Source organism: Spodoptera frugiperda, chromosome 22 (assembly GCF_023101765.2).
Source record: "Spodoptera frugiperda isolate SF20-4 chromosome 22, AGI-APGP_CSIRO_Sfru_2.0, whole genome shotgun sequence".
NCBI lineage: Eukaryota > Metazoa > Arthropoda > Insecta > Lepidoptera > Noctuidae > Spodoptera > Spodoptera frugiperda.
In genome coordinates, this window is record NC_064233.1 from 5,351,345 (window position 1) to 5,369,876 (window position 18,532).

Here is an 18,532-nt window from a genome sequence, read left to right on the forward strand (position 1 = left end):
AAATTCTACTGAATGTACACACTATGTTTAATTGCTACTTGTGTGACATAATTACTATGCCGGCGACGTGTGGGGATTTTTTTTAAAGTTTTTTCTTTTTGTCGTGTAAAAAAATGTTTTTGTTTCAGTAATAGATGTTTGCAACCGATATTTAGATGAATGAAGATATTTTTTTTTTTCTTCGGAATTGAAAGTGGGTATTTAAAAATATGTGTCATTAAAAGTGTTGTTCGATTTAAAATTTAAGCGTTTACACGTTGTAATGTGACGAAAAAATTTGAAACTGTCTTAACTACCACATTTACTTTAGAACTTAATATCATCACAATATTTGCATAAAAGAATCCTCTTTAAATACGCAAAAAAATATCATTAGAACTTGAGACGGAATATTTACCATGTTTATTTATGTCTTCGAGATTCCGATATTTCGGCACTGTTGCAAGCGCAATGACCACGGATGAACGGAAACTCAATAGTGTCATAGATATAATGATAGTGTTAGTGACCATGTCAGTTTAAAAACTTATACCCAAACCCTATCCAAAACATTGAAAAATTACATGACAACCTAATAAAAACACGATCAAAAATATTAGATATGTCAATGTACTAAAGACCTTACACATCACTAAAACAAAAAGAAAAATCTAGATTTACCCACTTACCTGAGTCTGTGTGAGGCCGAGACTGGCGGCTAGCTCCGCCCTCTCAGGGAGTGCGAGGTACTGGGTCCTCTGAAACCTCCTGTTTAGCTGCTGAAGCTGAAGGCTAGAGTATATCGTGCGAGGTTTCCTCATTTTCTTTCCTTTTCCATTTACACGAAGACCCGGGTCATCTGATAGGCCGCATTTTTCTGTGGAAGAAAGAGTATCTGGTTAGTTTTTTTGAAAAAAATATTTCGGTAATGGATGTTGTAGTTGTAGTTTTATGCCAAGTAATGTATATATGGCATGCCAGTCGTTAGAAAAATATAAAGAAATAAATGAAGTGACAGTTTTGTTGAAATTTGATTTATGGCACAAATGCTTCGACGGCACAGAATAATAAGTAAATCGACGGTACCTCATCTTAAATCTACTAGTGTAGGGTACCTATCTTAATTCTAGTAGTGTAGGTAACCGGGAACTTCGGACTACCTAGCGGGTTTACCGGGAATCTTCATCTTCGGGTTTGAAAAGCAGGAGTAGGAACGGGGTGTTTTTTAGTCAATAAGAGTCTGACACTCCCTCTTGCCTCCCAAGGCGGGAGAAGTTTTCTTACGGAAACAAATACCTTCAAAGATAATAATATATTGATTTAAAATATTGCGGTATTTGCTACCACTCCTACACTTAAATTCATTTTATCTACGCATTGTTATCTTAAATGACAAAATCAAAAAAATACGTGTCTAATAATCTTTCTTTACCTAACTAACAGACGGACTAAACAGATTTAAAATTTTCATACCTCGTCATCATCCCTATTACTGATTCAGAAAGAATATAAACACAGGTAACTACATAGTTACTGTACCTATTACTAGATTTTACCGTAAGCAAGCAGGTGATAGAATCTTATTTATACCTCCCTACCTACCCAACAACCCGTTAATTTCCCGGTCACATCAAAGACCGAAGAAGTAAGATGTACGTAATAAAAATCAATCAAGTTTTAAAAAAGAATGGCGCCGAAATCTATTTAATTATATTTCCTAAGATCCGATTCCAGTTTTGTCTTCACGCTTGTTAGTGATACTGAGATTTTACTGATGAATGTTGAATAAGACGGTAAACGAACAGACGGATGGCCTGATGGTAAGCGATCGCCGCCGCCCATGGACACTTGAAACACCAGAAACGTTACAAGTGAATTGCTGGCCTTTTGCGGGTTAGAAATTTAAGGGTTGTTGGGGAATCGGGATTGGGAAGATTGGGAAAGGGGGTAGTAGGGCCTCTAACCTCACTAACAAAACGCAAGCGTTCTTTCACGTCGATTTTCTGCGAGGCCGTGGTATCACTCCGGTTGAGCCGGCCCATTCGTACTAAAGCATGAATTTAATAGTTACTTTATGATCTCACATGTGCCGACTGATGTCCATTAAGGGAGTAGACAGAAAGATGAGACTTAGAATTTCTTAGCTAGATACAGTTTTTTCCGGAGCTGCAGACTTCCAAATGGTTTACTGGGGCTCTGGCTCAAAAAGCAGGAGTCGGAACGGGATGGTTTTTAGTCAGCAAGAGTCTGACATTCCCTAGATGCTCATGGAATTCAGTTATACCTAGACTACGATGTTCTCTTAAAATCTAGCGGCTAGCAAGCTTTGTTGAAAAACCCAATACTAATTTGAACAAGAATTTAAAGCTAAAACATTAAACTTTAAGCCAAATAATTTTACCTACCCATCATAGACAGAATCTTCACAAAACAGGTAACTAACACACACAAAATCCAAAAACCTATTACATCACCATCACATCAAACAAAATCATTACACTACAATACTTACAAACAAAAATTCAAACATGAACGGACAACGCACACCACTGCGTTCAAACTCCGAATACTCACTCCGTATAAATCACCTTATACTTTTTCGCAATAAATCCACAATATAAATATTCAACTTCTCAAGACAGGCTGTGAAACATGGCCATCCATTTTGTAAAATATATATGAAAGGCATTTCGCTACTTGATAATAGCTATAGTAGACTGTAACTTGTAATTACTGGCTTCATATCGCTACATCGGATCGCCGTAAGACTAACACCACGCTTTTTGGTAAGGCTTTCGATAGTGCTGGGATTGGGTAGTCGATTTTTGTAGTCGATTTATTGTTTTGGTATTTTTTAGTCGATTTCATTGATTTATTTTTTTGTGTGTAATTGGTAAAATATTTGTCGTTAATTATGTTTAAGTATCTAGGGTGTTTAGACTAAAAATAAGAGGCATAGAGAAATTAATTCAATTATTTATAGGCTCTTGTTATCGATTGCTAAAAAGCATAACGTTTAAATCACTTTACGGCAAGAACATTATGTGCAATTTCCGTGAAACGTAAGCAAAACTACCTTTATAGGAAAATCGATTAGAATCGATGTTTTTTTCTAATAAAAATCGAGTAAGAACAATCACTATCGCAGCACTAAAGAGAGCATGACTCTCAGCGCTGCATATTAAATCGAACGCACTTTTTAAAACTTTTTTTTTATTCAGTATCCGAACGCGCGCCGTGGAAAATTTTCGAATTTGGAATTGTCCGCGGCTCTTTTGGTGAGCTTTTTAAAAATCGAACGCGAGATCGTCGTTTTTTTCTTTTTGTTTAGATGCGCGCGTGATTATTGGCGTAATGGAATTCTGTTATACATCCTTCAATCCAAAATGAATGAATATTTTAATTTTTAACCGTTTTTCAGACGTGTCGAGTAGAATACTAATTTTTAAATAAGATAAGCGATGCCTGTTTACGATTACTTCAAAAACTACTGCATATATTTTTATGTCTTTATGAATCCATACTAGGTTATAGTGATCCGGAGCTGCGGATTACCTAGTGGGTTTACCGGGGGCTCCAGCTAGAAAGGCAAAAGTTGGAACGAGGTGGTTTTTAGTCAGAAAGAGTCTGATACTCCCTCTCGTCTCGCCCAGGGCAGGAGAAGTCAATGGATGATTGTCCCCCCTTAAAAAAAGCTAGGTTATAGTAGACCTAAAAGAAGGTTTGTTAACGTTTCTAATCATAACATTAAAAATACTACAGAAAACAAAAAACGAATTGTACTAAATTAGTAGCCATTAAAATTTCAAAAACAAAAACACATAACAATAAAATTCTAAATACGAAAATGAATTTCGAATTGAGAATTCCGTTACAAATAATCCGAAGGCTTGCGGTGTCGCGATTGGATAGATATGCAAAACTGTTTGCGCAGCCGTACCTCATAAATCAATGGCGTGATATTAATACTTCCACTTATAAAGCACTAGTTAAATACCCTGGTTTTACTCGTATGATTAGCGATATGGGGGTTGGTATTTTCTTACATATGGGAGCGCTTAAGACTATTGTATTTTTTTTTTGGAATATGTGGCAAACGAGCAACCGCGTCGCCATGCCCATGGGACGCCCATGGACACCCGCAACACCAGGGAAGTCACAAGTACGTTGCCGACCTTTTAAGCTTTTTTAGACACGTATTTTCTATATTTTGTCATATAAGAATCGAATCAAAGTTTAGGATTGGGAGCAAATACGTCATTTCTACGTATAAAACGTATCTAGACGTAACGTCACGTGATATTTCAAATCGATATAATATCTTCGAAAGTACTAGTTTCGGTAAGAAAATAAAAAATACGTGTCTAATATTTGTAAAATAATCTACAAGACGGACATTAATATAAAAAATTAGTTATCTACCCTATTACAGCCAAAACCACTGGCGAAGATAGTAGACTAATAAACCGCCTGATTTATGAAATGTCTACAATTTCACATAACATTCGTTAAAAAGGTACCGGAGATTCCCATGGTTGTATGGGTCCCATACAAATGTGTATGGATGTGTATGTATGAGTATGGATGTGTATAGCGGCGTCAGTCATACATACGGTCGAAACAATGCGATGCCTCGGGCTGGGACACACCCTCTAGCCACTAGTGATGTGCTGATGGCTTGTCGATAAATAGTGATGTAATAAGTTGGCTTTTTTTAATGTGTCGCTTTTAATTTGGTTGTGAATTGTTTTTCTGTGAAGTGCATTCATGTAAAATTGTTGTTTGGGGAAATGGGTAGGTACTCTAGTTTTTTTTTGAGTAATTTAATGATAATATGTAAGTGTTCAGTTTAGATTAGATAGAAAAGCATAATTAAGTCGACATTGATGATTTAGTTGGGTATTAAATTCATTAATCGGATTTGCGAAATAGCTTCCAAAAATTTAATGAACACACCTACAATTATTTGAAGATATTGTAAACATTTATTATGAAAGTTATAGTTTTTTAAAAATCCAATTAAAATTACAACTAAAGAAATTGTTTAAAAAAATCGAAATATTTTCACACCACCTTACTTACAACATACAACGAAAATAAATAGAAAAACAACATACTTAATATAAAAAAAAATCTACACACAAAAATTACTCAACTAAATAAAAAATATAATAATATTTCAAATAGAGCCACACACGTTACGTTTCACCCTACTCCGCCCACAGCCCGCCTACCGAAAAATCTGAACGTAAAACGTACTCAGCTAAAAAACAATAAAACCCTTTGCCAGATACTAAAATAAAAATAAAATAAAAAAACCAAGAGACAAGCGGTTGATAGCGGTACCGAAAGTTTTTAGTTAATTCTGTGCTTGACTGTACTTTATGGTGTAATGAAATGAAGTATTCATTAGAACTTTTTTTTTATAAAGCAGGAAAAATCATCCAATGACTTCTTCCACCTTGGGTGAGGCGAGAGGGAGTGTTAGATTCTTACTGACTAAAAACCACTCTGTTCTTATTCCTGCTTCCTGCTAGGTAGTCCGTAGCACCGGGTATTAATTTAAACTTAATTTGGTGAATGTCAAATATTATTGATACCTACCTAACTGTATTGCTAACTGTCTTGTTGGTAATTTTTCAATCTTTGACTGGAGCAAAGTTTTAAATTATTAGTAACCCATAGAAATCATGGTCGGTTTCACCGTGATTGACAGACAAACATCCAAACAAACAAAATTTCTCAGTTATATTATTGAAGTGTGATAGTGACTTAGATGAAATGTGGCTTCTTAATGTGGATGATTATTAAAATCTTCAGCTTAGTTTATCAGCGCTCTGTCAAATGAGCAGTCGAGCAGTCATTTATCGTATATACTTTATTTTGAAAAAATAAAAAAACATATCTATCAAGCAGCAGACCGCTTTTTTCATTATTCCACTAATGTTCAATATAAAAATAATGTACAGTTTAAAATTAAATTATTCAACCAAGTGCATTATACGCTTAAAGTGAGAATTTTTAATACTTTTAACACGCGTTTTTAGTTAAAACAATCGCTTATTAATTAGTTAATTAAAATACAAATTAGAAATTAAAGTTAAATTCAATTTGTAACGCATTTTATTGCAGTTTTTTTGCATGCACTAGACAGGCTAGGTATTAAGTTTTTTGTTATAATATGAAACTTTTAAGATTATTAATTTGCTTCAGCTTTGAATAGACAATAAACTGACACTGTATATTTGTGTGCGATTATCTCGGGTTTGGCTGAACCGATTTTGAAGCGGTTTTCAGCATAGTATTTATCAGACTTAAGAGGTATATCAACCGACTTTAAAAAAAATGAGGATCGCTCTTTAACACGTGTGCATTAAGATTATATTTATGACATTTTAATCTATAATGATAATGACTAATTTCATACTGATTTTATGTCTTTTCTAAAATATTTTTTTTGTCTAAACAAACCACATTATCTACAGCTAGAACTAAAAACATTTTTTTCCTGTTAGAACAAGGGGTGTGTCGACCGCTTAGCCTAAGGTTCTTTTCCTGGCTAATCTTATTTAGATCTACATTTCGGGAACAGTTGTGAAGTGAAGTGTTTTTGAGACAAAATAATATTATTGTTTTAATTTTGTGTTTGGTTGCGTGATTATAAGTATGATGCTTAAGCATAAGGACATTTTTATAATATAAGCCGGTAAACGATCAGACGGTTCACCTGATGGTAAGCAATCGCCGCCGCCCATGGACACTTGAAACACTAGAAGCGTCTAGAAGTATATTCTCTCTTTTAGCGAGGATTCAATGACCATATGACTTCTCTCGCCTGGGATGGTGAGAGAGAGTGTCAGACTCTTACTGACTAAAAACCACCCCGTTCCTACGTTTCGCTTCGAGCCGAAGCCTCGATAACCCGCTAGATTGTCCGCAGACCCAGCTACATAGAAGTACTATGTGGAGCTCAGTAGTTGCTACTTAACACCAGAACAAAAGCGTAAGTTTTTTTTATAAGTAGCAAATATATAAGATTTACAATAAAATTTGTATTTTATTAAAGTGTGAACGCAACACAAGTTTATAGTTAATTAACTTAGACTTGAATCGGGTAATTAGTTTGTGAGTAAGTTATAATTATTTCATAGTAAACACTTTATTTATAACTAAAGTAATTGTTCATAAAATATAATAATATAAAGAGTCGATGCTTGAATAGAATTTCATTCATAAATGCGCTATATTACCTTATTTTATTGTTACTTTTTATGCAAACCCATGTCAATTAGTTTACACTATAACAGATACTTATAGTTTTTTTAATGGGATTGGGAGCAAATTGAATAATGGATCACCTCATGGTAGGTGATCAACACCATCTAGAGGTATTCACAACATCATAGAAGTTACGACTGCATCATAAGGGATCAAATCGATCGAACCCGCTACACTTTGCGCGGCAGCCGTTTGCTCAACCATCACACCAACCGTGCAATCCACGGTCCACCAATTAATCCAAATTACGAATTTCGGAATGCGAAACCGACTAACGTGACACAAATTTTATAGTCAATCCACAAAAAAATATAATTTTCCAAAATAAACAACACCTTAACACGGCGACTGTACCACACGTGCTGCGCTCTAGGCGAAAAAGAATTCCTTCAAAACATTTTTTTGATAAAAATGATGTTTATAAGCAATAATTAAAAGCTAGTCAGTGTGTTATTATGTCTGTATGTCTCGGGGCTATCAGCAGTTGTGTGATAGAAAGGTTCCGGGGTACCGTCACGCTACGTACATTAGGGGATGGGCTGAAACATTATGTGGGACACACCCTTTTGTCTGCGTGCTATGTAAATTTTTGAAGATAGTATTGTCATCAAAGTATTATCTAAGTGCATATTAATATCTATGTATAGTATTTTTCTATGGGCCTTTGATGCCTGAATCAAATAAATAAATAAATAAAAAATAATCTCTTATTTTTATTTGTATAATTATGAGCAACGCTCGCTTTTTTTATATGGGACAAGTCCGCCACAACCTCCCAAAACTCTCACAACTTCTGTGCACCAGGTTCTACAGTAAATACAACCATGAAAACACCGAAACACTGGAATCCAACGTGTCCCAGAGACATGAATGACTATCTTGGATTCCGTAACGAAATAAATCAGAAGACATTATTAGAAGAGAAGAAATGTACATAGCACATCTCTACGGTAAGCGATTTTTTTAAGTAGGGATAATCATCAAATGTCTTCTCACGCCTTGGGCGAAGCGAGAGGGAGTGTCAGACTCTTACTGACTAAAAACAACCCCGTTCCTACTCCTGCTTTTCGAACCGAGGCCCCGGTAAACCCGCTAGGTAGTCCGCAGCTCCGACGTTAAGACAAGTTACATTAATAATCCTAAACAATTATATCGTTTGTTTTTAATGCAATAAATCAACAAATTGCCTTCAAATTGACAATAAAACGTTGCTCATGTGACGGATTGGTGTAATTATGTAATAAATTAGTGTTTTCGTTGTAAATACTAGTGCCACGCGAGCGTTGTATCTTGTGGAAGATAATAAAGTGTGATGTATTAACGAAATTGGTAGGTGGTTACTGTGGTTAGTTGTTGCTTGTATGACGATGAAGTTAGGAGTTTTGAGTTCTATTTTTGGGATGAGAAAGTTGGTTATAGGTTTCTTTCAATTTTTTTTTTGGTAGTAAAGTAGGAGATCTTAGATTTTATTCGACTTTTAGACCAGACAATTCTTTTTTTGAAATACACACTTTTGTCATGTCATATTTTTTTTATATTTGACACGCTCCTACCACTACAGGAGAATAAATTAGACGAGTAAATTAGTCTGTGAAGTAAGGTGCCTCAGGTTTAATTTTTAGCTAAAGCGATTTTTTTATTTTAATTTTTTTATATGGTCTTTATAATTGTGCCCTATGTTTGAAAATACGTTTACTTCATTTCTGCCCACCTCTTCCACGAATAAAAGGTATAATCCTTCATTTAAATTATTTTAATAAACGAACGAAATAGAGCTCTCTTCGAGCCGTACCAGGGGGTGTGACCGAACGAACGTTACGTTAAGCGCTTTTTAACATGACTGTACCTTTTTAATTCTTTTTTCAAGATTTTGAATTTCGAATTTTTATATTCGAATTTCGAGTGAATGTGATGTTTTCGGTGATATTGTAGGGAACGGAGTTTAAATTGAATTCTTATTCGTTAATTTTATCCCATCAAAAACATCCTGTAAAAAACCCAAGTCTCGCAGCTCAGTCTTTCTACCGTCAAAAGTTGTGAGATCCATGTAATACCAAGTCGGTTAATCTATTTAGTGTCTACTTGAAGGACCTTCTGTCTTAAGTTATTACATAAGTTATTATCATGCCAATATTAAAAATATTTAACGTTTTAAACAAATAGATCGACTTGGACATCGCTTGATTTGATTATTAGTATGTATCACACTACACAGCACGACGGGCCAGCGACCAACAGGAACGAGAGTTTCAATCGCGTGAGGCGCGAGAGACTAAAGAATCTAATATAATATTGTAATATTCATTTTGTTTTCATGCGATGTCCAAGTCGATCTATTTGTTTAAAACGTTAAATATTTTTAATATTGGCATGATAATAACTTATGTAATAACTTAAGACAGAAGGTCCTTCAAGTAGACACTAAATAGATTAACCGACTTGGTATTACATGGATCTCACAACTTTTGACGGTAGAAAGACTGAGCTGCGAGACTTGGGTTTTTTACAGGATGTTTTTGATGGGATCTCACTTCTTTTTGTAGAGCCTTTCTTTTTGATACCATCTACTTCTAACGAATTTTGTTAAAGGTCTTATGATATTTTCTTATTTTTATATGTAGTCTTCCTCTTTTTCTTTTCCGGTACTACTTCTTGAGCTTCAGCCACAGTTTTTCTCAAAGCCCACTCCCTGTCTCTATGGGCTTTTCTCGGAGGCTTTGATGTCTCAATTTTTGACAAGTCTGGACGGTAAATACTTCTTATCATGTGTTTTTCATTACGTCGACCATTTTACAAGTAATAATGTTGTTCAGTTTCATGGGCTAAACACACCCTTACCCACCCTATACCCCCTCCCTTGCCTCATATGGTAGGTACCTATCTACACCTATTAAATTTATAACCACCACCAACCACCAACTGCATAAATAACTTTGTAATCCCATATATTTATATGGGATTACAAAGTTATTGATGCAGTTGGTGTATTTGGAAAACTGGACCGAAATTACAAAATATTTAAGTTTTCCCATGATTAAGACACTAAACTCTATATGTATTCCAAATATGAAGCTTCTAAGTCTGCTAGAAGTGCCTTGGACTTTTGATGATCGGTGAGTCAGTGAGTGACAAAATTTAGAAACTTTAACAAGTTGTCATTCTTAAACTACTGGTTCAAATTGACTGAAATTTTAAATATTCCGTGTTTATACAATGCCGGATTAGTTACTGAAGATTCAGGTTTCTTGCTTTATCCACAACCGAATTATAGGGGGTCGAAAAAGGCCCGAATTGCTTCGAGAAAAGGATGGTACGGCCGTGCCGCTTTTTTTTGCTCGACTTGGCGGGGGCACTGCCGTGCCCCCAGATTTTGAAAGGTTTTCAAAATGTAAATTTATATTTTTTTAAACGATAATCAGTCTTTAATAGCGATAGATGACTATCATACTAGATATTCCTTACTGTCGTACTCAGAGTCATTTAATAGTTACTTAACCCAGTCCTTAGCAATTGTTTTCAGAACAAAATCGTTACTAAGGAATAATCAAAATTATGGCTGAAATCTTATAATCTAATTGAATGTCTCTGAGTGAGACAGTAAAGTCATAAGAAGAGGTTCTCTTTTTAATACACTCACTTTTTACTTGACATGTTTAATAAATCCAATTTTAACGTTTTTTTGTAATTAATTAAGAATACTGTAAAACCTATATTCCTAGACTTTCTCATTTAATTTTGTACAATTTATCATCCACACAAACCATTTAACAATAACAAACAAAACAAAAAAAGAACAATCAAATTCAGCGCAGTCGTTTCATAGTTACGCACCTACAAACATACACACATACAATTTAACATAGATAACTAAATCAGATTATACTATTTACGTTTTATACTCTACTAAAGATTAATTTAACACTAATTTTAAACTATTTAACTCGACAGTTACTATGTAAACGAATGATAAACTGTTTAACTGATATAAAGTCAAGCCTAATTAAATTTATGACAACAATTAATTAGTTAACACAATGAGTTTAAATTTTAACTGTGCGGTTAAAATGTAGGTAGGTGAAAACCAGTTTATTATGATCTCGCTTTGTATGATAGTGTGGTACATTCGACGGTCAGTTATTACTGGTTATAGTGTCCAGTTTACGATGGTCTTGCTTTGTATGATACTTTAATACATTTGGCGGTCAGTTTATAATAGTTACTCATAATTTGAAAAGTAAATGACATAGTTACTTAGGACATAGGCCTTTTGTGACAGATCGCTGATGTACTTTTTTGTAAGGGGGGAAAAACATTCAATGACTTTTCTCGCCAGGCGAGAGGGAGTGTCAGACTCTTACTGACTAAAAACCACTCCGTTCTTACTCCTGCTTGTCGAGCCGAAGCCCCGGTAAACCCGCTAGGTAGTCCGCAGCTCCGGATCGCTAACCGAAAGGCTACGGATTACAGGCAAATGAAGCCACGGACATTAACTAGTCAATAATAATTGTAGGTTGCATGCAGTCGTCAAATGCAAATGACGCGTCGTAGACAACAAGCCTTAGTTTAACCCGCCACCTAAAAGACTATAAATCTTCACGTAACAGCAACCGGCAATTAAAAATTTGTCCAGTTACATTTAATTAATACATTTGTCAGTTACGAATTCATTTAAAGCAATCAATTTTCATTTAGATCGTACATGACTTGGATTTTAATTAAAATATACGACTGTGGAACCGAGTGGTTCGTTTAGAGTGGCTTTGGAGCTAAAGGTATGGAGATCGATTGCTGTGTTGGGAAAAGTACGATGTTTTCTTTATTATAAGTGTTTGATTCTCGGGCTGTGGAAAGGCATATTCTGGGTTGTTGGTGTTTCGAAAACTTGTCACTCATAACAAAGACTGGAATAGGGATAATGACGGGGTATGAAAATTAAAAATCTATTTAGTCCGTCAGTACCGTAGGTACCTAATGAAAAAATATTCGACGCGTATTTTTATAGTATTAGACTCCTATATTTTTTATGTTTCTTATATAAGTATACCTAATTAAAATTTTCAACTTGTAAATATTTTAGTCATAAGTTTTTACGTGATTAAACCGTTGTTTACACAGTTAATATAACATGATATTATTATATTTTTCGCTCACTACAAATATCTGAAAATAAAAACAAAAGACTCATTAATAGACCACCAAATATATTTTAGCTAAGAGCTACCTACGTCCTACATAAAACTATACTTAGGAACACATATCGTCAGTGCCGGCGTAAGGGCCACTGACACCCCGGGCGAAAATATTGTGGCGCCCACTTGAGGGAAGCAATATCAAGTGTTAGTAGTAGTTTTTCATTTTATTGGCGCCCCCCAGACTTTGTCGCCCTGTCGCCCCCCTCCCCCCCCCCCTAACGCCGCCACTGCATATCGTTTACAGTGAGGCTAGCTGGAAAACCTAACTCTGGCCTTGGCTTAAGGAAGGGTTTAGAAATCTCCTAGCGTATTTAGGAAACCGCCGTATGTGTGAAAACCAACCTTGTGTAGGGCTGGCACGCTGATTATATTATTAATGAATATTTGATACTGAATTTTATGTCGATGTTTTTTTTAAACATTGCCCCACACTAGTATTTTCTCCTGTGTCGTGGATGCGCTATCGGGTTCGTTCGATCAGGCAAAGTATTACTAGGCTTTTTTCGGATTTTCAAAAATTTCTCGGTAGTAGTACGGAGTCTGGAATTGTGTCCAGGATATGGCAATATGCTCACCCCCTAATACATGGGACTTATCACATAAATGGTGAAAAGTGGGTGTACATTGTATAGCGGCATTACGTGCCGTAAAGTGCACCTCTGCCTACCCCTTCGGGGATAAAAGGCGTGAAGTTGTGTGTGTGTGTGCTTATATAGTCATAATAATAGATCATATATAAAAGCAAGAAGCGCCACCCCTGAACAGCAAGGAAGACGCGTGTCGGAACACATCAATTTAATCACAGTTTCCTTCGCACGAAATTTTTGATGCTTTAAAAAAGTTATCACGTTTTTTTTTTCTAACAACAACCGTCTACGTTCATTTGTCTATAGTTCGCGTGCTCTTTTTTACGCGGATGGCATTCTCGAAAGTGAAACTGATCATCGGATTCGTTTTATGATCCTTTAATTGTGTATCTATTTAATACATTATATCACGTATTGTGAGTAAGAGAGTCTGTATATGCAACGTCACGCCTTTTACCCCCGAACGGGTAGGCAGAGGCGCACATTACGGCACTTAATGGCGTTGTACAATTGTTCACCCACTTTTCACCATGCTACTACTGAGAAATTTTCGGAAAACCGAAAAAAGCCCAGTAATTCATTGCCCGACCCGGGAATCGAACTCGAGACTCCTTGTACGGCAGTCGTACTTGCGACCACTCGACCAACGAGGCAGTCTGTATATTATGTGTTATATGTGACATTTATCAAGTGTGAAAGAGCCATGCTTCGCAACGAATGGGCCGGCTCAACCGGAGTGACACCACGGCCGAGCAGAAAACTAGTACCTTTAGTACGAGTTTACGTTGAACGAAACGAGAGCCTTCTGACTCCGAGCCAATAATGGTCAATCTATACTATAATATTATAAAGCTGAAGAGTTTGTTTGTTTGATTGTTTGTTTGAACGCGCTAATCTCAGGAACTAATGATTCGATTTAAATAATTCTTTTTGTGTTGGATAGCGCATTTATCGAGGCAGGTTATAGGGTATAAAACATCACGCTATGACCAATAGAAGCCGAGCAGAGCAGGTGAAACCGCGCGGAAGTAGCTAGTTTTATCATAAAATCATGAGGAATTGCTCCATCAGGTTTTGTATAATGTAGTCTACTAGCACTCATGACTATATTATTTAAAACATTTTATGTTGAAAGCGTAAAATATTGATGTTTAATTAATTATTTACTTATGAATGATAATTATTATTCGCACGCGAGTGAATTTATTAAAACATTGGCTTTTATCCATATTATTATGATATTATCATTAATCACGCCAATATAGTCCTATTTTGTCCTCCACAAATAATAAAAAAACCTAGTTAGGTAGTAGTTCAGGTACGATATTGTTTAGGCGTCATACTGTCATCAGACTATTACAGATGGGGCCCAGTACGGTTGATACCCGATCTGGAGCTGCGGACTATCTAGCGGGCTTACCGGGGCTCCGGCTCGAAAAGCAGGAGTAGGAACGGGGTGGTTTTTAGTCAGTAAGAGTGTGATACCAACCCGCATTGAGCAAGCGTGGTGATTAATGATCAAACCTTCGCCGTGTGAGAAGATGACTTTGGTCAGCAGTGGCCATTTATAGACTGTTGATGTGATGTGAAGAGTCTTACATTCCCTCTCGCTTCAAGGCAGGAGAAGTCATCAAATGTCATTCCCAAAAAAAGCGTGATATTGTAAAAAAGCCACATGTGAGTAGACCAGTGATTGGCCAAAATAATCTTGCCTGATATTAAAATAAAAATTTTAAAACAAAATAAAAAGTCTACTTTATTCCCTAATTGATGATAAAAACCATTGTTAGACACTAGGATCTACTTCTATGTCATGAGTGCGTGCACAAGCACAAACTTCGCACATTACATCCAGACCCGGAACAATAACTTCTGAACTACAAGTCATTATTTATTTTTACTTGTGAGAATCGAATAAACATCATTTTGCTTGAGAGTCAGACTTTTTTAAGCATTGGGTAGGTTTATAGGTGTTACCCATGTATACCCAGAACAACAGAGGAGTTACAAGTGCTTTGCGAATAATATGAAGTAGAAACCTAAACTCATTTCTTGAAGGTCTGATTAAAAATTGTCCCACCCAAAGCCACTGGTTGGAATTAGCTGGAATTAGCTTCACTGGTTGGAATTAGGATTATGTAAATAAGTACTTAAAACTCTAACATAGCATATAAGCATTTTCTATTTCTAACGCCCGAATACTGAAATGATACTCAAATTTTAGTTGTACTTAAATCTCATGCTATCTCTGTCATTTACAAAGAATTTGTAGGGACAGAACTATATTTGGGAGCGTCTTAAAATTGAATGACGTTTGAGTATTTGACCATAAGTCAATAACAACCTATGGACTACTACTGGGTCTAAAACATTTATTTTTTTTATATAAACCTCCTTTCTAGCCTGTTGGGTAAAAAGACAGTATGCGCACTTTTATTCTAAGAAAGCGAACAGTTTGCATCGACATAGACGTCATAATTATTTTATTTGCTTTGAAATGCCTTTGACGTGATATAAAATCGGTTTCTAGAACTGAAATCGCGGACAACAATAAATAAAGGATAGGAGTTTAATAATTATGTGTTTTATTTCCTATGGGGGTAAACACAAATTGGAATGTATTAATTTATTTATCTTAGTATTTATGATAAAACATTATTAAAAATGTTAGTCAAAGGAAATTGTTGTCTATTTAGGATTCAACTAGAGAAAAAGACAGTTCGTGAAAAGATGTATGTAAGAAATACTACTACACACTAGCTAATATCTAAAACTCCGGGACACCGGAGCTCCAGCTCGCAAAGCAATATAAAACGCGGTGACTTTTAACCGACTTCAAAAAAGAAGGTTCACACTTTACCACGTGTCTTACGGCTAGTCCGCGATCCGTTCGCGTTTGAAGTCGGTTAGGTTAGGTAAACGTAGTTTTAGAATTTAAAGTATTAGTCAGTAAAAGTCTGACACTCTCGCGTTATCCAAGGTGGGAAAAGTCTTTGCATGATTTTGTCCCCACAAAAAAAAACTAACTAATCACTTAGTTGTTCAAAAATCTTTAACAAATCTTTCCTGAATCAAACTTAGAACTAAATATAAGCAAAATCATAAAGCTAAGACTAGTCTCAATGAAATAAAAAAAACACTACATTTAACATAACATAACAATAAAAACGTCAATAAAAAAGTCACCTATCTTATCTATCGATAAAAAAGAACATCGATACATTTCACGATCTAGTCGAAGTGACATCCCTAATTATAGTTCAAGCGCTAGGGGACTCCATTAAATATTAACCCGATGGTTCCGTACTACAATTACGTACTATTTTGACGTACATTTCGAAAACTACTTTAGTTGTCACGATTTTTTTCGAAAAGGTTTCGTATTTTGCCTTGATATTTTATCTGTGGAGTCATAAATGTGATTTTAAAGCACGATTTTAGAATTAAATCACAGAATAGGGTAGATGACTATTTTTTATTTTGATGACCGTCTTGTAGATTATTTTAAAATATTAGACACGTACTTTCTACGTACGTACTATCTTCCTACGGAGACAAATACTTTCGAAGATTTGAAATATCTCATGACGTTTTTTCTAGTTACATTTTGTAATTAGAAATGACGTATTAGCTTCCACTCCTAAACCTTTGCTTCGTTTTATCTAAGTATTGCTATCTTATATGACAAAATAAAAAAATATGTGTCTAACATTCTTTCATTACCTAACTGACGGACTAAATAGATATTTAATTTATATACCCCTTCATTCCATCCCTATTAAACGAAATGTTCTTCACACTCTCGCTATAAAAAATGTATCCAGTATCGTACTCGTATTGTTTCCAGTAAAACACCCCAAACTACACCGAATTCCAAATAAAATATTCAATAGAAAGAAGAAAAAAAGACAATTCCTTTGTTCTTTCGTCGAATTATCAACTTTTTTTTTTCACCACGAAAATTCGTAACTACTTTAGTTGACGCCTCGAAATGACAATTTTCCATATAATGTGGCGATCAGAACACTTTGGTGTCGATAATTTTGGGGTTAAAAAGATCAAAATGGGGGTATTATGTAAGACAATTTGTAATGTAAGTATGACAAATTATGTGTAATTTGGTGTTATTGGTACCTTGGTATATTGAATATGCCTTTTTATTCCGAAGGTGTATTGAATATGTCTTTTCATTCCAAAGGTGTTAAAAGCGGTTGATTTGAATTCGTTATAACATAATAGTAGATTCGATAGTTTGTATGGTATTTGGAAAGAGGTTTTGTTTAATAGTCCTTTTTTTAATAAATAGAACGTAATATCACGGTGTTTGTTCACTGAAGAAATATATAGAGCGAAGCATTTTGTACTAGTAGATGTTATGACGAAATTATCAAACAAAAATGGTATTTAAAACTTTTTTTTGAGGGTGGCAAATCATACAATGTCTTCTCCCGCCTTGGGCGAGGCGAAAGCGAGTGTCAGACTCTTACTGACTAAATACCACCCCGTGCCTACTCCTGTTTTTCAAGCCAGAGCTCCGGTAACCCGCTAGACAGTCCACAGCAGGTAAATAGACTAAACATACATCTTTGATTATATTATTTAAAGATAAAAACAATACCAATCCAAAATATACTCTAACATAACAAACACAAAGATAAAAATTGAACTCACCATCTTTAGGCGGACTGGCACACTGCGGCGCGTAGGACCCTAAGTGATAACCATAGGTATTTTGGTGCATCGGAGGAAAGGGATACCCTAACGACCTAGGACTTGGAAACCCTGACGCCTCATGAGGATTCTGCTGACCACCAGGACTCCCAAAATGATGGGGATGCTGATACCCCCCTTTAAAAGGACCATAGCCATGCTGCTGTAACTCTATGAAGGCAGATTTTGAGGAGACATTTGTTGGAGTCGAATTTGCGGAGTTGGAGATGTCGTGGGGGGTTTGTGAGCCCCCCAAATGATGGTGTTGGTGGTCTATCGAGTCTTGGGTGGTCAGGGCCGGTTGAGGGGTGGATGGGCCCCCCCCGTCCGAAGACTGGGGAGGCCCAAATGGATCTGTGAAACTCAGGGTGGTTGATTTATTGTTGGGGGATTGAATTCGTGTAATTTTGAGGGATTTTATGGTCTTCCTGTGTAGGGGGCCGCTGGGTTAGCCTGAAACAAAGACATATAATATGGTGTTAGATCAATTGAGCATTTGATGATGAAGTATTTTGCATTTTGCATTCAATATAAAAAGAATCTAAGTACAAAATTGTATAAATTACAATGTAATTTAGTTATTTTTTTTTCTAAATAAAATAAACAGGATTTAGGATATTTTTTGTTAGATTTTGAGTACGTGATTTAATACTGTTTTAACTATGTCGATTTTCTCCTATTCTTAATAAATCAAAAGCTACATTTCGTAAAAAAATCTTAAACAAAAACAGCCCACGTAAGTAAAAGTAACTAAAAACATTATTATATCTACAATTTTCTAAGACA

The 18,532-nt window shown here is 35.5% G+C and overlaps 1 protein-coding gene across 8 annotated transcripts in view; it reads right to left on the reverse strand.

Moving 5' to 3' along the window:
* The window catches only part of LOC118279840 (homeotic protein distal-less), a 126,619-nt gene that overhangs the window by 86,053 nt on the left and 22,034 nt on the right, over positions 1–18,532 (reverse strand). For 5 of the 8 annotated variants that reach the window (XR_004784029.2, XR_004784027.2, XR_004784028.2 and 2 more), the window contains exons 1-2: positions 17,708–17,916; positions 669–856 (exon numbers count right to left, since the gene is read on the reverse strand). Coding sequence is in view for 4 of the 8 variants with exons in the window: in XM_035599651.2 (XP_035455544.1) it covers positions 669–856; positions 17,708–17,777 (258 nt within the window). In the remaining 4 variants the exon portion in view is untranslated. Of the gene's footprint in view, positions 1–668; positions 857–17,707; positions 18,200–18,532 lie in introns of those variants that run through there. The other 3 variants (XM_050702403.1, XM_050702400.1, XM_050702402.1) reach the window with 1 other exon arrangement.